Here is a 17858-nt window from a genome sequence, read left to right on the forward strand (position 1 = left end):
TTGTAATTCAAAAAAATATTCTTTTGAGTGGACATACTTTGCTTTGCAGATTTCCAGAGAAAATTAGATTGAAGTTATGTAATTTCCATTTTTAAACACGTTTTGAACTTGAACTTTTTTTTTTTTTAAAGGATGCCAGGCTGTCTATTTCATTTCTTAAATACACAATGTGCACATTTCATCTGGCTTGGTTTCTATTACCCACAGTCATTAATAATGTTCAACCGCTAGTTTTCAGGTCACTTTCTCACTGTGTTATCTTCTGTATTATAATTTTTCATTTTGGACTCCAAGACTCTTCCCTTGTTTCAGACTGTTATTAGAATGTTAGAGACTAGATGGCACTTGTAAAGTCAGAACAAGACAAAGAATTAACTTTCAGTAGGAATTAATTGAGTTTACACATAAAGAAATACTTTTAGTACATATAGCATATAGTTCTGTAAACATTGGATAAAGATAGCAATTTAAAAAATCATTTAGGAAAAAATGGGTTCTAAATCAAAGAAAGATGTTAAGTAGACAAAGTTTATTTGCTTGTCATAGTTCATTTACCTTAATAAGCTCCTTTTTTCTTGTAGGTTATGACTTTTGTTCTGAAAGGAATAACTGCATGGACAATTCTGTCTGCAGAAATCTGAATGACAGGGCCGTTTGTAGCTGTCGAGATGGTTTTAGGGCTCTTCGAGAGGACAATGCCTACTGTGAAGGTAATCCTTGTAATGATGTGTAGTTCAGCTGTATAAATTTCCTAGGATTACTGCATGCAAAATTTATTAATTTCCCAGGTTGTCAAGTTGATGGGCCCATTAAAAGCAGTGAATTTAATTTGAAGCATATTAATCAGCTAAAAATAATTATCTTTCAAATTAAAGTTTTTCAGCTATCTGCGATATGTCAGACTAATAAGTTAATATGGCTGGTTTCTTGAATTAGAACAATACTCCCACTGTGAAATTGCTTTTTTTTTTCATAATTAGATATTCAGATAGTTCGCATATTGACATGATTACTGTGGCTTGCAGTTAGAATTGCAGTCAGATTTTTCCAGACAGTGTTGTGTAACAAAGGCAATCAATTAACAAGATAAAGTGCCCACTGCTATTTTTGTTTGCTAGGGTAAGTAATCTCAGTAGCTGTATTCATGCTCTGTGGTATTTAGTAAATAGCTCCACTGGAGTAAATGGTATCCTAGTTATTCTTTTTAATCTAACTAATATTTAAAGTAGTTTATTCTCTCATGGAAATAGTCCAAATACAGTGAGGAGGCCCTTGGCATTCATAAATACTGTGACTTTAATTATTCATGAAGATCCTAGAAGTCCATGAAATGTAGTAACTTATAATTTTTCTGAACCATAGATTTGAATCATTCTCAGGAATTGTGTGACTAGCTAGTGGATCTTACAAATAAGAACACTAATGTGGTGGTGTTTGGGATTTGAAGAATTCTAGACTTACCTTTTTCAAACATCAGGAATGTATTATTGGTACCGAGAGACAGAAAACCTCCAAGGTATAAACAAGTGGTCTAAGTTTAGTTACACAGTGATTTATTGGCCCTCAGGAAACCAATTTCTGTGGTTTCACTTAGCTTTTTAAAGATTTTTTTCTGATTTAAAAATTAGTATTAATTTTTTAAATTGACATTTTCCCAAAGTATTTCTTTAAATGCTTCTGATTCAGTTCTGAAGAGACCATTCCACTTTTGCCGAAGGAAGGGTTTATGGCTCCCATTCCGCATTCATAATGCAGATTTCTGTAAAATTCTTCCCTTTGAAAGACTTTATAAGAAATGGACTTAAATTTAGTTAGTAAAATAATGTATTTTTCATTATGATATTTAAGATCTCTAATATGTAATAAGCCCCACTGATATTGTTAATGTGATACCTTCTTTTGAATCTTAATTTTATGATAATTATTTTGAGCTGCTGCTTTTGTTCTTGTTAAGTATACTCACTCATGTAATAAATATTTAGTAAGCACTTACTTACTGTATACCAAGTACTTTTTAGACACTGAGTAGTAAATGGTGAATAAGACTAATAAGCTTCCTGTGCTCAGGAGCTTACGTTCTGGAGGAGACAGAGAATGCGTGGGTAACCTTAGAAACAGAGAAGGCAGTTTTAGGTAGTAATAAATAATAGAACAAAAACAAAAAAGGATGATGTGATAGAGATTGATTGTGGATTAATTTAGACGGGATGGTCAGGGAAAGCCTCTGGACCCAGACGGGGGAGGGTTGACCTTTTTCTTGAGAATTGATAATAAGGAAACAGCATAGAAAGATCTGGAACAGCATTTCAACCTGAAGGAATAGCAAGCATAAAGACCCTAAGTGGGAACTAGAACTTAGTTGTTCTAGAAACAGAAAGAAGGATAATGTGGTGGTGCAGACACGTCAGAAGAGATGCAGTTGGAGAATTAGGCAGGGTACAGATAATGTAGCGAGGCATGTAAGGATTTTAAGTTTGTCTTGAGTAAGGGAATGACATATTCAGATTTGTATTGTAAAGGATAGCTCTAGGTGTAATATGTTAGATGAACTATAGGGTTGGACGTGATAAAGAGAACAGAATTGTAAACAAAAAGACCATTTGAAAAGTTATTATAATAGTCTAGTCAAATATATTGGTGGTCTGGAATAAGAAAGTGATAAAGGTGGTAAAGAGGAGGAAGCATGTTCATGGTATATTTTGAAAGTAGAGCCAACGATACTTGTAGATAGTTTATTGTGGAGGAGAACTGAAGAGGGGTCAGGGGAGTCAAGGTTTGGAGTTTGAGCAACATACAGATGGTGTTGCCATTTATTGAGATAGTAAAGAGTTCAAGAGAAGAGGGCAGAGATTTATATTACTCAACAACATAACTATTGAACATGGTTTAATCTCAAAGATGAGATAACTGTTTTTATCTACAGGTTTATTTTCAGTACAAATTAGCAGCTCTCTTTCCCACCCTCAATGGGTCATACTGAAAAATGGTTTTGTAAATTTCTTTATGTTATTTATTTTTCATTTAAAGATGTAATCTTCAAAAGTTAAGAAAATGATGGAAAAACTTCTTATATAGATCTCGAATTTTTATATACGTGAAGACTTCTAATATTATATCTTTTGTTATTCATGTTAACAGGTTTTACAGTATTCTGATCAAATTTGGCTTTCCTTTTCATTTTGTTATTGTTGCTAACTTAAGGATGTTTTGACTTCTTAGAAGCAACATTTAAAAAAAATTTGTGCTGTTGTACATGTTATCTATTACCTGGTCTTATGGAATTCTGGTCGTCTAAGAAATTAGACTTGTCATTATATGTAAAAATAAGCTAGTGATAATCTGTAAAGTAATATAAATTTTATTTACTAAATCTATTTGGTTGTTTTTATGATATGGATGTAATTCAGACTATTGATTTTTACTGTAGTTTACTGAGTCAGAGTTAAAATGGCACTGGTAAAATGTTGAAGTTCATTTATTCATTTGGCAAGTATTTATTGAATACCTACATTATTCAAGTCTAGGCTAGAGGTGAAACGGTAAATAAGATATACATGACTGATAATTCCCAGGCAAGAAATAGACATAATAAGATAATAAACAGATCATTACACAAAAGAGCATTTAATTGCCCTTGTGTCAAATGCCCTGAAAGAGAAATAGGTTATCAGGGGGTCTTATCTGGATGAGTGGTGGTGCTTGAAGAAAAGAGGTATTTTTTCTTGATATCTGAAGATTAAGTAAAATCAGCTAGGCACATATGTAAGGGTTGGAAAGAAGGGAATTTCCTAGGTGGAAGAATCAGAATGTCTAAAGGCCTCCAGGTGGAAAGAAGTACTTTCTAAGAAAAGAAGGAAGACAGAGAGCAAGGAAGACATGCCTGATAATGGGAAGCAGGGCTTTGAAGGGCATGGTGAAGACTAAAGTTTTCACTAAGAGCAAGGGGAAGCCAATGAGAGGTTTTACGAGGAGGAGTGCCACGATCACATTTGTTAAGGCAGAGATGGTGGTGGTGTCCTACGCGCCAAAGAGTTCTAGCAAAGAACTAGAAGTTAGGCAAGGGGTATGGAACAGCTTGCTCCTTACAGCCCTCTGAAGGAACCAACTCTTCCACACCTCGATTTCAGAACTGTGAGACAATTTCTGTTGCTTAAGCCACCAGTTTGTGGTACTCTCTTCTGATAGCCCTAGCAAACTAATACAGAAACACCTTTTGCTTTTTGGTCTAACTGTCCATGATTTAATTATCCTTCTAGACTGCTTAATTTTTATTTTTATGAGATTTTCTTGATGAATTAAATGCACATAGATTTAATTTCTCAAATCTAAATTTTATCTGCCTGAAGAATTCGTACCGTATTCAATACTGATTTATATTGAATTGTCCAGTTGTAACATACTTAATTAAATGCTATGTTATTTATTAAGGGATTCATATATATGAGTCTGTATATGTTTCTCCTACCTGTAAGTATCTTGTGGTCATAGGCTGTTTATTTTCCTTGAATTCTCCCAAACTTCTAAAATAGAGACAGACAAGTAGAGTTTAAGAAATACTTGTGTATTGATGGTTTGAAATGCTTAGACATGCTGAATAGATGGGCACTTTTAGGCTACTTCATCACTAAAGAATTATTCAGGACAAGCATTGAACTTATTAAATTGTGTTGATATTGCATAAGAAAGTCTAATTGTCATATTGATTTTTATAACCAAAAAGAGATTTAGTTGTTTTGAATTGGTATGTATTGGCCTTAAAAATTATTTTGAGTAGTGCAAGAAAAGAAATTTATTCATTTATAACAGTCATTATTTGTTAAATTATGTGTGTACTGATAAATGGTATGCAAATTAAAAAGACTACAAATCCCAGAAATTTTTACATCTCCACTGTTGCTTTTACTAAATACTCTTGTTTTTACTTAAGATTTGAATTATGTCTACATTTACAAACCAACTAGAATATCCAGTGTCTGGCATGTAAACAGTGCTTAATAAATGCTGGCTGAATGTGGAGATTAGAATCTTAATAAACATTTTGTTTAACACCTGCTATGTGCCAGGCACAGCACACCTTCAAATGTAAATTATAAATTATCATATTTAGATATTCAGTTCAAACGTATTTTCTTTCCTTTTCCGACCCATCATATCAAAAGAAACACTGTCTCCTCCCATCCCATTTCTGTCTTTTCAGTGCAGTCCTTTAGCTAATGATATCTTTTCTACCTTTATTCTTGTTCTTTGTTTCAGGAGATTCTAGCCCCTGTACAAAGTAATGTGAATTTAACTCTTAATGGAAATATGTAATTTTTCTATTTTCCTATTTTTTCCTTCTTTCCTGCTATTGTTTATCTATAAGGCTATATATATATATATGTGTATATATATATATACACATATATATATATATATATGCATACTTTTTTTTTTTAAAAAACCCACCAACTACTAATAACCATGCGGTTCTTTGGCAACACTTAAAATGCCTTCTACATACAACATCTTATTTCATCCAGCAGTCCTGTGGTGCAGGCTTTATTATAATCTCCTGTTTTGGAGAGCTTGGAAATCAAATGATTTGCCTAAAATAATTTACCCAGACAGCAAACAGTAAACTCAGGGTTCAAATTCATGTCATCTATCTTTAATTCAGTGTTTTTTTAATCTTTACTACTTTTAATTTACTTATTAAACACCTAATCTAATTCTTATTTTTAAAATTAAAGTAGCATGTAGATTTTTTCTTTAGAAATGTTTTTTAAAGCAATTAACTGGCTTTAAAAATTGAATGTTTCTGAAAAGGGGAAAAAAATCTCTAGCCTATCCAGAAAGCAGCTCATTAGCATTACAGACCATGGTTAATAACTTACACAGGAGGACAACAGGAAAACAAACTATCTTTCCTAATTGTCCTTCCCTTCCTTCCTTTTCTCACTTAGTCATTGCTTCCTTTTTTCCTCCCTCCCTCCCTTCCTCCTCTCCCTCTCCCTTTCCTCCCTTCCTTCTCCTTCCTTCCTTCTTCCTCCTTCCTTCCTTCCTTCCTTCCTTTTCCTTCCTTCCTTCCTTCCTTCCTTCCTTCCTTCCTTCCTTTTCCTTCCTTCCTTTTCTTTTCCTTTTTCCTTCCTTCCTTTCTTCCTTCCTTCCTTTCCTTCCTTCCTTCTCAGCTGCTTGCCTCTTCACAACAAATTAATTTAGTGATGAATTCCTGACATAACCAGTATCTGCATATCATTAACTACAGAATATAGGACTAATCTGAGAGGATTTGTTTAGGAGTAGATGAGTGATAGCCTCACAGAATTGCTCCAAGAGATATGAAGGGTAAGATGTAGAATGAGCTCAATTTTCCGATTGTAAACCCAGCATACAAGTCCCCAGTGGAGCTAATGGGAGGCCTGCTTAATCAGAGTAGGGATAAATAACCAGAGGACTGAGCCCTGTGGGATTAATTAGGGATTTCTAGCAGACACTGTAGCTTTCAAAATATGGTTAATGATGCACTCTCTGTGGTGTGTTATGATAGAGTTTCTTAAATAAAAAAAAATAAAATCCAAGGATATTGTATTAATGAGGATTCTCCAGAAAAACAGAAGCAATCGGACATACAGCAGTCCTCTCTTATCTGCAGTTTCACTTTCTGTGGTTTCAGTTACCCACAGTCAACCGTGGTTTGAATATATTAAATGAAATATTCCAGCAATAAACAATTTATGCATTTTAAATTGTGCACTATTCTGAGTAACGTGATGAAATCTCACATTGTCCACCTGATCCCATCCTGGACACAAATCATTTGTTTATCCAGTACCTGCCCATTAGTCACTTAGTACCCTTCTTGGTTATCAGATCTACTGTCACAGTATCAAAGTATTTGGGATCAGATAACCTTTATTTTACCTAATAATAGCCCCAAAGTACAAGAGGAGCTATAAAGTACATTCTTTAAGTGAAAAGGTAAAAGTTCTTGGCATAATAAGAAAAGAAAGAAATTGTATGCTGAGTTTGCCAAGAATAAATTTTTATCTGCAAAATTGCCTAATTTGTAAGTTAAATTTTATCATAGGTGTGTATGTATAAGGAAAAAATCATAGTATATATAGGGTTTGCTACTATCTATGGTTTCAGGTGGAGACTACTGAGTGTAAATAAATAGATATAGATAGATGGGGAGGGATTATAAGGAATTGGTTTATGTAATTACGGAGGCTGAGAAGTCCCAAAAAATGCTGTCAGCAAGCTGGAGGCCCAGGAGAGCCGATGGTGATGATGTAGTTTCAGTTAAGTCCAAGGGCCTGAGAATCAAGAGAGCAGATGGTATAAATTTCCAGTCCAAGGGTAGAAGACCAATGTCCTAGCTAATTAGTTTGGCAGGTAAAGTTTTTCTCTTACTCAGCACTTTTGTTCTATTCAGGTCTTTGATTGATTGGATGAGGCTCACTCACATTAGGCCTGGCAATCTGCTTCTCTCAGTCTACCAATTTAAATGTTAACCTCATCCAGAAGCACCCTTACAGACATACTCAGAATAATGTCTGGCTAAATGCCTGGTCATCTTATGGCCTAGTCAACCGTTATAGTTATAAATTAAGAAAAAAAAAGAAGAGCAAAAGCATTTCTGATGTTTCCAAATATATATTGGCTTTTTAATGTCATCATCTATCCATCCAACCAAGTGAAAAAGTTATAATATAAAAGGGTTTTCAGAATTAATAATGATATATGAAAACATTGAAGTATTTTTTAGGCACCAAGGAACATCTATTTAACATGTTTACAATGCTGAGAAAATAATGTTTGTTTTGTTTTATGAAAATCATACCTTCTCTAATTGAGGAGTTTTGATGCGAAAGTTCTGAAAATCCTTATCAAGTGATGCAGACAAATTTGAACTTGTATTAGCAGTTCTTCTGGGCTCGTTCATTATTTACTCTCTGTGATACTTAAGCTTTCTCTGACTCAAAAACAATTTCCATTCATTTGTAACCTTGAACACTATTAAGATATACAAATCAGAGAAAAATGGCATTATTTTTTTCTTTGAAGTTAAGGTCTCCTCTGATTTGAAAGAAGGACTTTAAATTTTTAAAATCAAACCTAATAAAGATGAAACTTCTCTGAATTTTTTCTTAGGCATAGTTTTTCATGCAAAGGAAGTTGAAGAAGTAGTCAAGGCGACCCATCTACTATTCTTTTAAGCAAAACACCATAGTTGTATGACTTTTATGGTCAGCTGATTTCCCCCTCCTTACCAAAAAATACACTTCTATAGAAAATATTCATAAGTCTATTGGAGTTCATGAACACTTTGGATGCTGTATAGAGAAGAAATCATAAATCAGTCATAATTAATGATATATCTATGTATTAAATAGGATTAAGAACAAGCACTTTTCTCTGAGGTGAATCTATAGACTCTACTTGGGATTTTGATTTATGATTGGCTTCCATCATTAGATTTCATATAAAGAATCTGTGTTCAGCATTCATTTATTAACAGTATTTCTTGAGCATATACTATGCCAGGCCTTTAGTGGGTGCTGGTCATATAGCTGTGAGCAAAACCCATTAAGCACCTGCTCTCAGGGAGCTAACTTTCTAATGGAAGTAACATTTAAAATCTGTGCTCATCTTCCAAATGCAGATGGAAATGAGAATTCTGATTAATGTTTTTGTGCTTTGTTAAAATAAGTAGTCCTGGTCTTTATACACTTTCGGCAGTTTTTTAAGATCTTACTATTCAATATGCTGGTCCAAGGCCCGGCAATTTAAGTCATCACCTGGGGGCTGGTTAGAAATGCGGAGTCTCATACTTTATCTCAGACCTACTGAATCAGAATCTGCTTGTTAACAAGATCTCCAGGTGATTCCTATGCATAGGAAAATTTGAAGAATACTGGTTTAAGACACAGAGTTTATTAATTTATCATCTTAATGATTTGGTAGCTATCCAATGTTTTTCAGTTACAAGCTCAACTGGAGAGGAATTTTAGTGTTCACCATCTCGGTTTATTTTCATCAGGATACAATTTGGTTTCTTCAATGTGATTTTTTACGGTGCGATTCAAAGTGCCTCAAAATCACTGAGGAGTTTGTTAAAAATGCATATTCTGAGATTCAACTTTAATTCTGCTTAGGTAAGTTAGTGTTGGGTCTCAAAAATCTGCATTTTTACAAGCCTCACAGCTGATTATGCATATTAAAATTTGAAAAGAACCATTCTAATAATCTATATTGATATCCTTCTAAAAATAAATTTTCAAAAATTGTTATTATATTTTAGTCTTTAGTTAATGTGCTGCCTAGAAAGATGAATTATTGAGTCTTGTGTGGTCATATATTCCTGTGTGTCGCAGTGGTATTACTTTAAACCAGGGTTTCTCACTTGGCACTATTGACATTTAAGACTAAATAATTCTTTGTTGTGTGTTTTGTGCTGTCCTGTGTATTTATGATGTTTAGCATCATCCCTGGCCTCTACCCCACTAGATGCCTGAAGCACACCTGTGTCAATACTCCCACTCCTAGTTGTGATAAGCAAAAATGTCTCCAGACATTGTCAAATTTCCTCTGGAGGGCAAAATTGCTCCCGATTGAGAACCATTGGTTTAAGCTAAGTAAAGGATAAGAACATGGCTATATGTGAGCATGATACCTACCCCCAGTGTCTGTTGTATTACTGATTCTCTTGAGGGCTTTTGGTTTCATGCCAAGAATGAAGAGAGGTTTATGTACAAGCATGTAATGGATGCCTGGCTCTTTGGGCTCGTTTTACACTGAATGGGAGAGACATAATGTGATGATGGGGAAGGGCATAAACTCATATTTAGGACATAAACAACACTACCATAGGGCCTAGATACCAAAGAACAAAACAAAATTAGAAGAACATTTTTTTTTTCTATTTTTGAGTAGCCCCGAACATGCTATGAAGACTGAAGGAGGTGCTGTGTGGTGTCCCAAGAGTTTGTAGCTTTCGGGATGGGAACTTCCTTTAAATTGACAAAATAAGAACACAGGAATATGTCCTAGCTTAAGCAGAGACTTAGAGAACATAGAAAAGGCCTAGAGGGTGCCCAGGACAGGGTAGTGGGCAGTGATGCTAAGTATGTGTTGATTTATTTCTGAACCCATAGAAACACTCAGGGTACATTCAGGAGTAATTGGGGAGATGTTAAGGGAGGCCTCAGATTCATCAGCAAACAAGGAAATTTGCATCCATACTTGGTAGCATTATTGAATTTCTGGTATGATTTTGAGCTTTGTTTGGCCCATTATTTTCACCAAATTGCTTCCCTTTGCATTTCTTTGTAGTATGACATGATGGAAACATTTGCTGCCAACAAGTATTTACAATTGTCATCCTTTTGCTAGTCAATTGTGTCAATGCTGAAAAGTAAATAAGAACCAATACTTATTTTGTACATACTCCTTGGACATGAAGAGTCATCTTGGTATTTGGATGGCTACTTTGCAGATTTATATGTGCAGCCATCGATCATTATATATTTTTAATACATGTCAGAAGAGATTTTGGGATTTAATAGACAAATGCATATAAATGTTTATATGGATCAAATGAAAATCTTTCCATGTTTGACAAATGGGGCAGTTGTGATGTTATGGAAAGAACATTTCACAAAAGACTTGCATTTTATTCTTACCTCTGCTATTTAGTAACTGTGGGAACTTATGCAGATCATTTAATATCTTTGAGCATCTGTCTTCTCATCTATTAAATGGGGAGAATTTGTCTCATGAGGTTGTTGGAGCAGTGGAGGTTAAATAAGATTATGTGAAAATGCCTTCCAGAAAAATAAATTCTTGATAAAAATTTGTTAAACCTGTATTTATGATATATATTTATTATTAATAGTGTGTCAGTCAATTCATGCAACATGAATTTGTTTTGAGAGCTAAGATATTACACCATTAGTTTATTGGAAACTAGAGGTAACAATACTCTTAGAGTTTATATGATGATATTATCTTATATTTTAAGCCAATTATAATAAGATCTTCAGCTTCTTCAGTAACTAAGTTACCATGGTTTATTTCCAGAACCAAACCTACTTTATGCCAAATTCCTTTCCAGTCTGAATAATATTCTAACCAGTTCTTTGATATAGAATATGTATAATTCATCCTCATTTTGCAAATTATATGATGAGACTTTAAATGTAACCATGAGAATTCATGTTATTTTTTGGTAAATGTGTAGCAGATTAAAATATTTGATAATTACATATACATGTACTTGTTTATTATTATTAGGAAGAAAACATCTGCTTAAACAATTCATTTTAAATTAATTGCAGATGTTTTAGGTGAAGCAGCAGTTTATTATCATTTTTTCATTAGGTAAATGAAAATTAATTTTTTAAAAAAGCCACCTCCCTGGAAAAGAATCCATTTGCAGTGACATGAGGCATCATATGTTTAACAATTTTTAATAATTTAATTGATGGAAAAATCTTTTTGCAACTCCATTAAGTTTAAGGTCAAGTATAACTTTATAACTTAGATATTAAATTATAAATACCAACTCTATCTTGCCTTTCAAGAATTTCAAGTTATATGTTCTAGTTATATTTGTCGAAAGTGTAAAAGTCAATTAACAAATGCTAGCTTGAAATGAAACACAACTGTTAACATTTCTTTTACAATTCTCTTCCTTCTTTTGTGTATTCATTAGCTTTCAGAAGGAAGAACCAACTCCAATGTAAAATAAAATTGCATTAAGGACATCTGATAAAAGTCTTGGAGATAGGCAATGGAAATTTGAAAATGATTAATGTCAGGAAAACAGTATAGCTAGAAATATATAAGGATTGCCTAAATAAAACAAATCCAACTTTGATTCAGTGGTTCTAAGGTTATGTTTGGAATCTTCTGTGGAAAAAAATGTGATACTGTGAAGAAAAATGAAATGACATGGTCAAAGCAACAGGCATTGGAGTAAATGTTAGTTTCATTATTAATATTATGAATAGAAGTAGGAATACGTTTTTAAGAGACAATAGCCTTGGATTGTGGGAAGCAGTTAGGCACAAATTGAAGGTGACATTGAAAAGTGAGAAATTTGAGTTATGTGATGGAGAAGGACTTGACGTGTTTAGGCAAATGACTATTCCTGAGCATAAAGAGCCCATGTGTTTAGACATGGATAGTTAGGAAACTGGTGCTGCCTTTAATAAACATGAAACATTTGTTAAGAGGCAAGCAAGCACATTATGGGTCTAAATTACACCTCATATTCATTGGTATGATATAAAAATAGATCTCTGGGACTTTAATAATACATAAGAATATTTCCAACTCTACTTTTTATCTCATCTCCCTTAAGTGATTTTTCTTTAATACGAAGAATGTACTCTCAAACATATTTTTACAGATTGTTCATATCCTTATAAGAATGTGACGGTGAAGAAATGGCTCTGAAATTGTAGAACATATACGTTTATTTATACTGAGTTGTTGTGAGGTCATGCTTCCTAATCAACATTAAACATTAACATTGTCAAATTTAGCAGTGCAATTAGTCAGTGATTCATATAAAAGTAAGCAGCTGGAAATTGGAGTGGCTCCATATCGTTTTTGAAAGCACTGATGTAATGTTTAGATTAAGCTAATAACTCCGATTGGGCAGCAATTTAAATATTGTAATGACTGAAACCCTTGTTTTTGGCAAAATAAATATATATTTATTAAATTAGCTTTTAATATTTAGAAATATTAATCTGCCTTCTTGGAAAAAATGCTGTTCAGCTTGATGAATTTTCAAATTCAACATGACGAGGCAATCTTTCAAATTTGTCTATCTGTTTCTCGGTTTCAAGAAAGATGGATTCAGCCAAAACAGCTTACTAACTAGCTATGAATAAGCACAGACAAAAAGTGCAGAAATAGAGACAGATGGCATTCCCATGGTCCAAGAGGTTGGGGAGACATTGCGGAGAAATTGAGACTTCAGCTGGGCCTTGAAGAGTGAATCCAATTTGGATTGGCAGAGAAAAGAAAGCAAAGAGAAAGAGAAAGACATGTTTTGGAGTCTGTCTGCAACAGGAAGCTAATATCCAGGAGTTAGTACATTAAACTGCAAAGATAGGGACCAGATTGTGGAGGAACAGTAGGTTATATGGAGTGATGCTACTCTAGATTTGCCAGCTACTAGCTTATAGCAAACATTTGGGAAACTTCTCAAATTCGAATAGGTTCCTTGGCTGTAAAGAGGAGTAACTCTATCTGTTCCGTGTAGTCATAGGGTTATTGTGAGAATTAAGGGATCATTCATGAGAACATGCACTGTAAAAATCAAAGTGTTATAAAAATGTTAAGTGGTGGATCTTTACAACTGTGCGTGCATGGTTACCAACCCTGCGTGCTGTACTCTGCTTGGTAATTTTGCTATGCATCCCAGCTTCAGTTTCCTCTCATCTTCTACTATGATTATTTCACACCTTCACCATTCCCTGTAAACCCTTGACTCTATACCCATTCTCTTATTCTCAGCAGATACCTTCTTTACCAACAAAACAAAAACAGTAACTTTCTCATCATCCTCTTCCCATTACATAAACCAACATGCTTCACATTGACCCTTTCTTCCTTCTCCCTAGTCTTAATAGATACCACTCCTAGGAGTAATAGGTCCCTCTGAGTTCTGAATCTCACCTCTTCCTGCCTTCAGAGGAAACTTGCCCACCTGTTATCACCACTTTCTGTTTGTACCTTCCCATTACCATTTAAATATGCTCAAGTTTCTGCCTTAAGCTTTTGTGTTATTGCCCCTCTTCCCCTTTATTAAGAAATTTAGCCAGATTTCTTAAAGGTGTAATCTGTTTTCACTGTCTCAATTTCTTCAAGTGAGACATTCTCCTTATCCCACTTTAGTGCAGAGTTTCCATCCCATATTCCCTCCAAATTACTCTCACCAAGGTCACTGATAACTTCTATATATTGTTAAATCAGACATCTAGGCAGCAATTAATGCTACTGATCATTTCCTTCTTCAAACACTTATTTACCTTGTCTTCATGATACTACATTGTATTGATCAGAGTGGCAAGCACTCTGACAGTTTAAGCAGAAAAGGAACATATTGAAGCGTGTTAGGTGGCTCACAATACATGTGGGAGGACATGTTTAGATGTCATTCACCCAAGACAACACCTATCACACCTGGGTACGAATCCTACTACCTCTGTCTCTTAATATCAACATCGCAACTCACACAAATATTGCATACTTCTCGCTGATGACACCCAGGACTGGACTTCAGAAGCTATGTCACTGCTGCTACACTAAGTGCTGAATACCTTCTCCATTATGGCTACTAGATTTTACAACCTTGCTTCGTCATGAGTTCTCTTCTTTTTTTCCTTTTTCTTTTTTTAAATTAAGTTTATTGGAGTAACATTGGTTAATACAATTATATAATTTTCAAGTGTACATCATAATTTGACATCTGTATATTCTATTGTGTGTTTACCACCCAAAGTCCAGTTTCCTTCAGCTACCATATATTTGATCCCCTTTACACACTTCACCCTCCCACTACCCCCTTATATTTGATCCCCTTTACCCCATCTACCTCCCCCCTCCTACCCCACTCTCTACCCTCTGGTAACCACTAGTCTATAGTCCATGTCCATGAGTCTCTGTTTGTCCTGTTCATTTGATGCCGTTGATTGGCAGTCCTAGGTTGCATGCCTATGTACTAGCTGACAAGTACACTGAAGATTTGAGTTGTGACTTCTTTCTTGAGAAGATGAGGATTTCCCCAAATATAGAAGGTGAGTTGAAAAGGTGATAGTGACATTTGTCTACCCCCAACACACTTCTAGTTTTGCCATTACCTCTCTGAACAATCTTTCTTAGGCTCCTTTCTATACTTGTCCCTTAAATGCCAAAGTTTGCTCCATCCTAATTTTTTTTCTTCATTCTGTGCCCTCTCCCTAGGTGACGTTGTCTAACACCATGACTTTAATTACCTTCTCTGTGCTAAGGACTCCAAAATCTTGACCTCCAGCCTTGTCTTCTGTCTTGAGCTCTAAGACTACATATCTAACTGCCTCTTAGATATTTCTTCTTGGATATGTTATAAGTACCTCAAATTCAAAATGTCTACATTCGTACTTCTCTGTCACCCAAATGTATTCCTCCAGTTCCCCACAGTAAAGATCCACCCAGTTGTTAAGAAAGAAGGATGTTATCACTGAGAGGTCCCTTTCCTCATCTGCAGGTATTCAGTCAGTCCCAGTGTGCAGTCAATTAAGATTATATGCATGTGTGTATGTATGTGTATATGTATATGTATGTATGTGCATTTTATATATTTTTTCTAATCTGCCAGACTCTCTTCAAATTCAACTAGAATATACTGTCACAGATACAGGAACCTAAATCACTAAGTAAGCTTCCTTCTAGCTTTCAGTTTTGCTCTTCTCTAATCCATTCTCTACCTTGCAATTAAAAAGTCTTGCTTAGAAACTCATGTCATCTCATTCCCCTGCTTAAACACCCTTCAGAGGAGGCGCATGTGCACGCGCACACACATACACACACACACACATGCACATATGTACCCATGCATGTGCTTCTATGGGGGTAAAGTGTCTCTGGAAGTTTGCACAAGAAACACATAACAGTGGTTATCTCAGGGATTAGGAGTGGGAGAACTGAGTGGCTAAAGGTCAATCTTACTTCTATTGTGCACTCTGTTGTATCTTTTAAATTTTATACCATATGCACATATGATGTATTAAAAATTGATTTTAAAAAACTTTAATAGATTACCATTGATCATGAGATGTCATACTCTTTCACTTGGTTCGTAAGATCTCCACACAAATAGCTTCTGCTTACTTCATTAGCCTCATCGAATGTTTTGCTTTTCTTTGAATATATTGAATTCTCTCAATTTCCAGCATTTGCACATGGTTCCCTTGTTTGAAATGCTCTCTTCTTTCCCATCTCACCTGGCTAATTTTACTTCTTCTTTAGTCCTGTGTTTATATGTCACATCCTCTTGGAAAGTTACCTTCCCTGCAAAACTAGATTTTAAACTCTCACTTTTTTTTTTTTCCAGATGGTGCTACCCTTATTAAACTCCCATAACATTTTTAAAATTATTATTTGTCTCTGTTGTCAGAAAGACTATAAGTTCTGCAAGGACAGATACTACAGCTGTCTTATTCAAGGCTATGCCATTGGTGTCTAAGTTAATATATTGTACATAGTAGGAATTCATTAACTATTACATGCATAAACTACTCATGCTTTTGTTTCCTTTGCCCTTTAGTTTTCCAAATTAACTTATCAATCCCCTTAAGTATTATTTTATGATGCACTCTTAACCCTGTCTCCAATTTTTCTTCTGCATATATGTATATGTATATATTTTAATTCAAGAATCCCAAAGCTAGGACTATTAAGAGTCATAAGAAGACTGATATAGCTTTCACTCTTCTTGAAGAATGTGCCATACGATGTACAATGAATGAATTTTTAAAAAATGAGTGAAGAAAATACATGGCAGTTATTTTGAGATGCAAAAAAATGATGTATTAGTAACATATGATATATATAGTTTTAATACATAAATTAATATTCGATAAACAAACATTAATGCCACTGACATTGAAACAGGATTACTGGCAATTCCTTTAAATGTTAGCTTATTTGTAAATGACATTTTAATTTATTCTTTACTGATTTTCACTGAGCAGCCTACTTATACTTGCAAATTTTTGATTTTGAAAAAATACTCTTATCTTCCCAAATGTTACTCAAATCTTATTCCAGAATTACATTTCTCAGAACTTAGTCTTTTTCCTGGTTTATGAATTAAGTTACTGATTTCTTTGCCAACTTTGCCAAGACAGTTTTTCACAGCTGATGGGCCAAGACTAAGCAATAACCCATACTGATATGTATTATTCTTCAGTATGTGGATCCTTTCTGTTGAACTGCATGACTTCAAGATTTTATTGGCTGAGCAAGAAGGCATTAGTGTTCATTAGCATACTAATATAATCCTTTTACAGGGCAAAATTGAGATAAATGCTATAGCCTTAGAAATACACCATGCTTTTTTTAAAAAATGGTATCAGTGACATTTAAAGCATTATATGGAAACGCTGGGTTGTGTGGCAGAAACACACAGAAGGAGCATCATGCCTGAGTAGCCACTGCCTCTAAGGTTAGTTTGGAGACCAATCTATAAGCCAGAAGGAACATTACTTTGGGACTTGGGGTCTGGAAACAGGGTTCTCATTATGATTGCCACTCATTAACAGTGTAAATTTGTGCTAGAGGGAGCTTTCAAAAACATAGATCTGAATCAATTAATCCTTTCCTAAAAGTGTTCATTTCATAGAGATGAAGTCCAAATTTTTTTATTTGGCTCACGAAAGTTTCATGATCTGATCCCTGCCACTCCTTTAATTTGTGTCTGGAATCTCTGTGCTTCCATTTCTTCAATTGCAAATGACTGGGGTTAGGTTAGATAATTTCTAAAGTTCCTTTCAGGTCTAAAAATCTATGGTTTTCAATAATTATAAAGTTAGCCTCAGCTTTCAGATAGGATAAAAGAGAATTTATAAATTTATAAATTTCTATTTCTAAAAAAGATTAGCTTGAATTATCCTGAGGCAAGGAAAGTTGATCAAATATAAGAAATACAGTTTACTTCTGTTTTTTAAGTTTGGTAGATTATTACTGTGTATCCTACAAAAACCAGGAGAATCAGATTCTCCACTGCAACCACATAGATCGTGTTCTCTTTGTTAGACTTGTAAAGTATGAGGGCTGGTAATGTCTTAGAAATGTCTGGCTTTTGCTTTTATAGATGATGA

General features: G+C 34.4%; 1 protein-coding gene across 7 annotated transcripts in view; it reads left to right on the forward strand.

Annotated features, from left to right (window-relative positions):
* Nucleotides 1-17858, forward strand: part of NELL2 (neural EGFL like 2) — a 300577-nt gene that overhangs the window by 147172 nt on the left and 135547 nt on the right. For all 7 annotated transcript variants that reach the window (XM_039882249.1, XM_039882250.1, XM_039882245.1 and 4 more), the window contains one exon: nucleotides 582-710. In XM_039882249.1, coding sequence (XP_039738183.1) covers nucleotides 582-710 — 129 coding nt within the window. The remainder of the gene's footprint in view (nucleotides 1-581; nucleotides 711-17858) is intronic.

The sequence above is a fragment of the Pteropus medius genome, unplaced genomic scaffold (genome assembly GCF_902729225.1).
Source record: "Pteropus medius unplaced genomic scaffold, Ma_sr-lr_union100, whole genome shotgun sequence".
Taxonomy (NCBI): domain Eukaryota; kingdom Metazoa; phylum Chordata; class Mammalia; order Chiroptera; family Pteropodidae; genus Pteropus; species Pteropus medius.